General features: G+C 42.5%; 1 protein-coding gene across 2 annotated transcripts in view; it reads right to left on the bottom strand.

Annotated features, from left to right (window-relative positions):
• Positions 1-5,564, bottom strand: part of jmjd1cb (jumonji domain containing 1Cb) — a 116,228-nt gene extending 110,664 nt beyond the window's left edge. For both annotated transcript variants that reach the window (XM_042214541.1, XM_042214542.1), the window contains exon 1: positions 5,116-5,564. In XM_042214541.1, coding sequence (XP_042070475.1) covers positions 5,116-5,271 — 156 coding nt within the window. In that variant the 5' untranslated portion in view covers positions 5,272-5,564. The remainder of the gene's footprint in view (positions 1-5,115) is intronic.
• Between the last annotated feature and the right edge of the window lie 4,604 nt (positions 5,565-10,168).

Below are 10,168 nucleotides of genomic sequence, written 5' to 3'. Positions count from 1 at the left end.
ACACACACACACAGACACACACACACACACACTGGATTGTAATGAAAAACAAAAGCTCCTATAGGCAATGACCTGGCTGCCCTGCCCTTTCTATTCACTGTGAATCCAGATGAGTTTGTCAATTTTGTGTCTAATGTGCCAGAGTAGAGCTTTGCTGCTGAGCTTTGCCTTTTCTTTAAGCATGTGTCACTGTCTCTCAAGCAACTGAAAACTATGGGGGCCTATAAGGCTGTTTAGACATTGTTCATATGACTGCTTCACAGATGTTCAGCTCTTGGGTTAATATTTATCATTTCATATCATTTCCATTTAAACCTGCTACCAGTTTGTGTTTCAGAGTGCTTGCAGAACAAATACTGGCTCAAATGCAGAGGAACTCACAAAAATCATCAATGGAGTAATTTATTTTCATTTTCTGAACTTTATTCTTTTTAAAAATCCTGCCAGAACCGAAGCAGAGCTAATTAAAATGACTTTAGGCTTCTCAGGTGGCAAACACCTAGTGACACTGCAAATAGATTAGGAAGTAACAAGAGCCTGACATGATATGACATGAGATGGAAAATAAACACACGTAGACTGAATCTAACCCTGCGGCTACTCATTAAATATCATTATAAGCAGAACCAACTGTATCAAACTAAACCTGTTATTTCATCAAAACAGATACATTGTATCTTATTAACTAACAGTTATGACATTCTGTGTAACAGGATTAAGATTTAGTTACAATGTATTTGTAAGCCTGCTCCTGGGCAAAAAGACGCTCGTGAAGAGATAAACAAACACCTCTGGCAAGGGTCACTCTGACCAGGAGAGGAGTGAACAATGGTTCATGTCACGTTATGTCAAGCTCACTGAGATGAATGAGGCCTACAGGTTGTAGTCCAACATAATGAAGTTATAGTTAAACTGCAGGACACTGAGAAGCAATCAGTGTTACTTGTTTATTTGTCAGAAAGTACTTTGAAAACAAATGATCTGAAGACAAACAGAAAACAGCGTTTAATCCATCCATCCATCCATCCATCCATCCATTCATTCGCTTTCCACTTATCCTTTTCAGGGTCGCGGGGGGCGCTGGAGCCTATCCCAGCTGTCATAGGGCGAGAGGCGGGGTACACCCTGGACAGCTCGCCAGTCTGTCGCAGGGCCAACACACAGGGACAGACAACCATTCGCACTCACATTCACTCGCACATAGTGGCAATTTGGATAAATCAATTAACCTATCCCCACAAGCTGCACGTCTTTGGACAGTGGGAGGAAGCCGGAGTACCCGGAGGGAACCCACGCAAACACGGGGAGAACATGCAAACTCCACGCAGAAAGACCCCGGCCTGATGGTGGAATTGACCTCAGGACCTTCTTGCTGTGCGGCAACAGTGCCAACCACCGTGCCACCGTGCTGCGTTTAATTCAGTGTTATTTATATAGGACCAAATCACTACACTCAAGGTAGGACTGGGTTAACATGAGGAAAATCTAATATCATGATTTTTTTTGGGCTATATCACAATAAACGACATATATCACGATATGTTTACAACCTCCAAAGCCAAATGTTATTTTGAACCATACACCGTTCAACATTTTTTTTCAACATCATCATGAATTCATGAGACAAAATAAAAACTGAAAGTAGGAGTAATAACGGAGTAATAATGGAGTAATAATGCCTTCGCAGCGTGTGGGAGAGGAAAACCTCATATGCAGACAGCTTAATATTTCTATGGCAATTTATACTCAACATGGCTTTATCATAACCATTAACCATCGTACATGCAAAAACTAGCAATACATCGAGTATATTCGATATATCGCCCACGCCTAACTGAAGATGTTTTATATTAAAGGTAAAACAGGTTCTGCCACTTTACTTGATATACAGCTTAGCCAGATGTCAAATTTAAGATCTTAAATAATTTTGACATAATAAAATCTCTGTCAGACACAGTCCACAGCAATTCATGGCTCTTTGAATTTTGAATATTAACCTGGTAAAATCACACAAAGACAATTATGATTATTTCCATGCTCACTGACTCAATCCACGAGTGTTAGAGTGAAAAATGCAGAAGTCAAAATACCAACGAGTTTCACTTTTTTGTTTTCTCATGTCATACCTGGGAAAACTCTACATTAACTCAATCAACCCTGATAATATAGCTTAGAAGACCTTTATAAACAACCAGTTACCAACAATGACCTCCAAAGCACCCTGTACCAACCCTTGAGTAAACACACAGGGTATATGGTCACTTAATTCGGAGCTCTTCATATTTACACACAATTGTTAAACTGTCTTATGCAAAATGAACTCTAGAAACTGTGAGTAGCCAACATGGTTGGCTAACCATGCAACCAAATGAATACGATATGAATGCGTCTGACCGATCACATCTCAGTGCATCAACGCTGTCTGTGATCAGGTCACACGGACCGCACTGCAACAATCAGAGAAACAACATATTTTCTTTCTTTTTCCAAATCAAGTAATAAGCTCTTCCACTCCATATAAGAATTAAATAGGGCTGTGCGATATGACCAGAATCTCATATCCCGATATAAGACATCTATCGTCCGATAACGATATAAATCACAAAAATGTAACATTTTCTGTAAAGTCTGTGAATCTCGGGCAGCTCGACTTGCGTGAAGTGTTTCCTGTTGTGCGTCGTGTAGCTGGAGCCAAGTGTTTTAACCGATGCATGAAACTATACATTTTTAGACATAAGCTGTAACTTTCTAACGTTTGAGTCTAAGGTTTATTTTTTAGCACCTGGCTTCTCTTTTTTAATTCTCATCTGTAAATAATCTGCTCTTTCATGTGATTCAGTTTATTTTGAAACGTCTCAACAGGATCTTTAGCTTTATTGTGAAACATAAACAAGCGGACACGCGATGGTGTTACCGTCGTTGTTGCTAACGACAACACATAAAAACAGGCGCTTGTCCGTCTGTAGTGTGGTTATATTAAATATAAGAGAAAGAGAGAACTTTAAGAAATTGAAGAAGAAGCCACTACAGTGACATCAGAACCATGAACAAATATTGCTGTAAACCGTTTATTTTGCGACACCACCAAATAAACGATAACGTAAAATGAAACGATACACGTTTTTATATCGTCATCTGATATATATCGTTATATCGAACAGCCCTAGAATTAAATGTAACTTTAAGACAGTGAAACCAAGAGGATCGTCTTTACAGGAATTGTTAAGTGCTGTTCTGTCCAACGGATTTTTGATACACACTCATTGATTTCTACTTCAGCCACAAACGTGAAAAACATTAAGGGGCGTTCTCTTTTTTCTACATTTGTATCTGCTGAGTAATAAATCTCAGTGAGCATTAACAGTAAATATGAACTTTTGGCCTATCTGATCAGAGACACTTGACAAAGGCCTGGCAACCTGGCTTGACACACTTCCTCTAATCTACTCTCAAATCCCTCTCCACTGTATTCACTCTGATAGTTAAGCCCCTTGCTAATGAGACTGTGCCACACTGTATGGAATTAAAGTAGAACACTACTCCATGCCTAAGTTACATCACAGACAAGGACCAGCTCTACTGGGCATTAGTAATCTGGGGACACGGCTGTTGTCCAGTACAAAGAAGCACATGTCTGATCTAGTGAAGGCACCAACAATGTTTTGTTATGAAACTGTAATTAATTCATGCCAGCCTGATACTTTGATTATATGAATAACAGAAAGCAAGGAAGGTGTGACAACACAAATTCGTCCACTCTCTAATCAAAAAGACATCAGTATTAATCAGTTGCATCTATGGTCTGCCAAGGACTAAGAACACTGAAAAAAAACGTTTAAGCTTCAAAATCGTTGGAAAATATGCAAGAAATTAACTTGACAAATAAAATCATACACAAAGAATAAATCCGCCACAGAGCTCTGTGACAATCACATGATTAAATTCGCCATAAGCTTTAAAGCCAGACGCTTTACTGCTCTCAAAAAAGGGAACATATAGACAAAGACAACAGGCTAAAGCATCAAATCAGAGCTGGGCTGGGGCTTCTGCCAGTTATCTGCATAGGCAGTCAAAAAAAGACTGAACAAAAGAAAAGGGGAAAATGCACTATACACTGCGTTCGCCAGCCAAGGGCTTGTCAGGGCAAATATTTCATTGTTTGCTGGCTTTGGCACGTTAGCCCGTTATAAAAAAAATGCCTCTTTATAGGAAGGAGGGGTCGTGTATTTACTGCCCGGCTACTATTACGAATGCAATTATTACACGTGAAGCGGGAAACGCATGGGCACCTGCGTGACAGGAGCGTGACAGAAGGTCCTTTTTGAAAATGAAAACCATATATTTTACTTGAAGACAAAATGGCCTTTGTTCAGCCTGCAGCGAGCCTCTTCTGTTGTGTGTTTGGAAATCCTAGCATTCCCGCACCCGTGCGCAAGTCCGAGTGGCCACAAGAAATGCCCTAATAACACGGACGGAGACTAGTAACCACGAAGTAATAACGACTATTTAACGTCTGTGGAAAGCCAACTTGACACGCGTCAGCTGATCTGCAGTGTAAAGCAGGGACTCAAATTCCTACACATGCTTTTCTCCAATGACAACATGAGCCATTCACGTGTCACTCGGTGCTTCGCATTGATTATGTGTCAATCGACCCTTACAATATCCCTCAGGCTGGCAGAGGCACACGTAACCGCGCTTCAAATGATCTGGGCACTAACTGAATAACCAGCCCACTTAAATCAGTCTTAGCCACAGCGCGTGCCTAATGGAAGACACAAGTTGGAGGATTTCGTGTAAATAAGCGCAGAACTTAGACCTGAACTAACCGTTTGCTTTCCAAGCTACCACGCATTGACTCGCAGGCTTAAGCGGTCCGAAAACTAGCCAAACTCACACGTAAACAATGCAACATATTCTACTAATCAGGTGTGCATACACACCACAGACTCCTGCGTCCGAAGAGTCGCAGCGACCGAAAAGAAAGCCGCAAGATAATTTCCGCCTGGCAAGCCTACAACAGTGCCTCGCTGGCTAGCCACCAACCACAGAGATTTTCCCGTTTGCTTTGCATGTAACAGACAACTACGAGGACAAAGTCAGCATTTTCCTTACCGTCAGCTCGGCATTGTCGCTGTCACGATGGTTGACGGCCCGTATAACCCCGGACCTCCACGGCCACCGACCAATGTCGCCGATTTCAGGCGGCTCGTCACCGCTGACACAGAGGAACCGCTTCCCGACCAGCTCCGGCCGAGCCTCGACTGCCATGGCCCTTTGCTGGTCAAACCCCCCCCACCCCCCCCGGAATAAACTTCCCAACAACGACGCCCTTGCAGACCTGTAACTTACGACATTAAAACAGCTCTAAATAATCCAACGGATGGGAGGAAAAGGAAAAAAGAAAAGTTGGCCTTGCTGAAAGATGAAAAACCGACCCGGGGGATTTAAACGTGTAGCAGTCTCCACCCGTTCAAGCGTCAGTCGCCTTTTCTCTCCACTTGAAAAAACGGTGGAACATTGAACCGCAGCACAGCCGCCATCCATTGGTGTTTCTCCGCTGATCCCTAGACATTCACAAACCGCAGCACGCTGGTGTCCCTCCGCTCCGTCGAATAATTGGTACTATTTTTGCTAATACTACACCGAATATTACCGCCACGAGTCGAGGCTAATATAATGAACGGCTAATGTTCAAATTCCTTGTTATACTCCCGCTCTGTTAGCGGGACTGCACTTCTATTTCTGCCATCACAAGCAGCATTAATATAGGAAGGTAACAATTCTGGAGGAAATAATGTTTATATCATCTATATTTTGTTTAATATGTTGTTTATATTAATTTATATTATAAATAATGTAATCATTTATCCATTCTACTAAAGGTATACGTTTTTCATCACTATCCCAGTATGAAAGTTGGGGTTTTTTGGTGCGTGTGTGTGTGAGAGAGAGAGTTTTTTTTGTTTGTTTTTCTTGCAAAATTACTATTAATCTCTACTCTTTAATGGCTACAAAGAACATACCCAGTGTGCTTGGGTGGTCTCAACAACAACAATCTGCCTCAAGCTGCTTTATGTTGTAAGGTAAAGATCCTACAATAATACAGAGAATACCCCAACATTTAGTTGACTCCTTATGAGCAAGCACTTTGGTGACAGCGGGAAGGACAAACTTCCTTGTAACAGGAAGAAACCTCCAGCAGAACCAGGCCCAGGGACTGACGGGAAAAAGACACACAACTAGAGATTATTAATAACTAATAATTACATGCAGAATGGTGTACAAACACACAAAAAGGTGAGTCAAGAAGAAACACTTAAGGACGGATTAAGGGTCATCCTTATAATATTCTTTGTCAAAAAGGAAAGTTTGAAGCCTAATCTTGAAAGTAGAGATAGTGTCTGTCTCCTGAATCCAAACTGGAAGCTGGTTCCACAGAAGAGGGGCCTGAAAACTGAAGGCTCTGCCTCCCATTCTACTTTTAAATACTCTAGGAACAACAAGTAGGCCTGCAGAGCGAGAGCGAAGTGCTCTAATAGGGTGATATGGTACTACAAGGTCATTAAGATAAGATGGGGCCTGATTATTTAAGACCTTGTATGTGAGGAGCAGGATTTTGAATTCAATTCTGGATTTAACAGGAAGCCAATGAAGGGAAGCCAAAACAGGAGAAATATGCTCTCTCTTTCTAGTCCCTGTCAGGACTCTTGCTGCAGCATTTTGGATTAGCCTGATTAAGGCTTCAGTTTTTAGTTGAAGCATTAATAAATGATAGGGCTTCTCTGAACAGTCTTGTTGCAATGGGGTCTAAAACACACATTGATTGTTTGGAGGAAGTAATTACTGAAGGTGAACTCACAAAGATCAATTGGACAACAAAAGTCTAAATAAATATCAATGGTATTGCGCTGTGGAGATGTAATACTTCACAATGTATGACTAGCCGAGTAATTGTTGTTGTTGTCACTGGTCGGATTTACTTGTTTAATTAATTTTATTTTTGTTTGTTTTTTTTTGTTTTTTTTTATCAATCACCTGGGTCACCTGCTGAGAAAGAAAAAAGAAAACAAGCAGAAGAGAACAAGAGTAATAGAATAAACAACATCACAATGATATATGGGAATATGACAGTAAATACTAAATATTAAACATTATTGTGCAGCACATAAGATCAACACGAACACAGTGTGCTTTGAGGTAGGAGCCAAAAAGGGTGTAGTTTGTGGGTGTGATCACCCGTGTGTACACCTGTGAGCATGGACGCGCTTGTTTTAAAAGGTTCCTTCATGTAATGATCTGCTAGAGGGTGTGGGGGGGCCACAGCCCCGTCCTCCAGGGCATGAAGCAGGTATGGAGGAGATCAAAACTCCAGACATCCAGAGGCCCCCAGAACACAAGAGACCAAGGAAGACCAACAGAGGGGCAGCCGCGCCACTGTCCCAGAAAGAGCTGAGGAGAGTCCCAGATGAGGGCTCACTCAGCAGCCGCGGAGCAGAAGCCAGGGGGAGTTGCAGTGACGCGCCCGTGAGCTCCGCCGGCAGCCAGCCGTGCCTGAGTGACCGAGCCCCAGGCCGAGAGGCCGGGGGCACCCCACCTCCGAAGTGGCCCGAGCGAGCCCCAGGCTCCAGGCCCCGATAAGCGGCCGCCAAGGAGTGAGCCGGTGTGTACCTGGACGCCCATCCCCGGACACAAAGAACCACCAACGCACCGATGTCTGAGGGAGTCCGCCACTGGCAGGGGAAGTGGTGGTTTAATCTAATTGTTATATTTTTATGTGATGCCCAATGTCAGTAAATTATTGTGTCCTGAATGTTATGCATCCATCCGCCACCAGGTGGTGCGTTGTTGTTTGGGGGAGTCTTGTATCTCAGTCCGATCTTCTTGTCAACACAATTAGACTGAGATACAAGCAGTGGAAATTTTCTCAGAAAGGTGGATGGGCTCTGCCTTAGCGATAGGGTGAGGACTTCAGTCAGTCAGGAGGTGTTCAGAGCAGTGCTGCTACTCCACATCGAAAGGAGACAGCTAAGGCTGTCGCCTCCTGGGCTAGGTGTTTTGGCTGGGCATGTCTTTCCAGGAGCAGGCCCAGGGTATACCTGGAGACATCAGATAGAAACTCTGATTAAGGTCCAGGTGGACGACAAATATCAACAAATACAATTAAAACACTTTCTGGGTCTTTGGTTGATTGATAACCTTGAGTGGAAGATTGTTGCCACTCACCCGCCTCAACTTGAGCTTCAAGGATTCTAACAGTTAGTATGACTCGGGTGTTGATTCATTTAAACTAAGATAATCCACCTGCTGTAACCAGTTGTCCGTAAGGCAGAGTACATCAATACGTTGATGAATTATTAATTCATGTACCAATAGAAACTTAAGAGAGAAACTTAATAATCTGCATTTCACTGTTTTACTCTTTGGTGCAGTTGTAATTCAGTTGAAATTAATTCATTTATATAGCGCCAAATCACAACAACAGTTGCGTCAAGGCGCTTTATACTATAAGGTAGACCATACAATAACACGGTAGACCCCGCAATAGTTGTAGATACCACATTGTTCTTTCTTTGGGACTTTTTGTTGTCTTTTGGTGGTCTGGAGCTGACGCAGTCAGGTCACCTACTAATCGGAAGGTTGGTGGTTTGATCCCTGTCTGCTCCAGACTGTGCACTGTATGAACACTGAGTTCTCAGAGTAGAAAAGCACTATATAAGAACCAATCCATTTACCAGACTGAAACTCTGCTTCCTGGTCTCAACTCTGGATAGTTTGGGGGGTTTGACCAGATTCCTAGAAAAGAGATTAGCTCCATCCAAGGATTGGATGTTGTAGCTCCTAACAAGACCAGGTATTCCCCAGAAAGTCTTCCAATTATCTATAAAGCCCACATTATTTTTTGGAACCGTTCAGACAACCAGCAATTTAAGAAGGACATGTGGCTAAACACATCACTCCTGGTCCAATTTGTGGGAACCAGAGAAAACTACCTAGTACAACATTGTTTTGACTGTTACATACTGATTCAATTCAAATTTTAGTGACCTCTTATTGATGTAGCTGACTGGTATTACTGCCAATGGGAGTTATAGTTTTACAGAATTTATGTTTATCCTTAGCCAACAGTTTCAGAGCTCCTGCGATGTCACCTGCTTTGGCCACTGGAAGATACTTCACTATGGTTGTTGGTGTCAGCTTCATGTCCAAAAACAGAATCAGCAATAGCCAGAGTTTGTTTGGTGTTGTTTATTGGGTTGGATGATTGAAGTCCTAAGAAACATGACATTTTGGCAATTTAACAATTTATTCATTTAACAAACACAGGCCATAGAACCATGTGGAAGGACGATACACAGCCACAGCAGGCTGGCACTTCCTTCTCATGCTAGTCACCACTTGGTCACACACTGCTGTGGGCATTCCATTCTTCAATGTCACAAGTCAGCCAATGTGAATATATTGGTCACTCTGGCATGAACAGCACGGCCAAGTTGATCCCACAGGTGTTTGGTGGGATTGAGGTCAGGACTGCAGGCAGGCCATTCCATTCTCTCCACTCCCAAATTCTGGATGTAGTCTCTAATAAACCCCATTCTCTGGGGAATTAACATTGTCATTTTAGAGGATAGAGTCCAGGCTCAGACTGTGGAGATATGGCATTGCTGTTATGGTAAGCTGTTTGGCAGGCAGGGGTTGGACCCAAATGCAGGACTCTGAGACGGAGAACTTAACTTAAAGCAGCAGCTTTTATTTGCTGGCAAAAATGAACCTAGAAACAAAATACATGAACAATAAAAGATAAATAAAAATTCAAACTTGGACTAATGAGCTAAACTTGGGAGATGAGACGAGCACCGACAACTAATGCAGAGAATACTGCAGCTTGGATTTGCAGAACACCAGCTTGAAGTTGCCCAGTGGCATGGGCCCTATCCACATCAACCAAATGTGGCATGCACCAGCAGATGCCAAATGACTGCTGTAGCATTATTGTAAGCACCTAGGATATCAGAGTCAGTGGCACCAAATCATAACAACAGTTGCCTCAAGGCGCTTTATATTGCACAGTAGATTGTACAATAATACATACAGAGAAAAACCAACAATCATATGACCCCTATGAGCAAGCACTTTGGTGACAGTGGGAAGGAAAAATTCCCTTTTA

Source organism: Haplochromis burtoni, unplaced genomic scaffold (assembly GCF_018398535.1).
Source record: "Haplochromis burtoni strain Fernald_Lab_line unplaced genomic scaffold, NCSU_Asbu1 Contig_584, whole genome shotgun sequence".
Taxonomy (NCBI): Eukaryota; Metazoa; Chordata; class Actinopteri; order Cichliformes; family Cichlidae; genus Haplochromis; species Haplochromis burtoni.
This window is presented reverse-complemented; position numbering and strand designations above follow the sequence as displayed.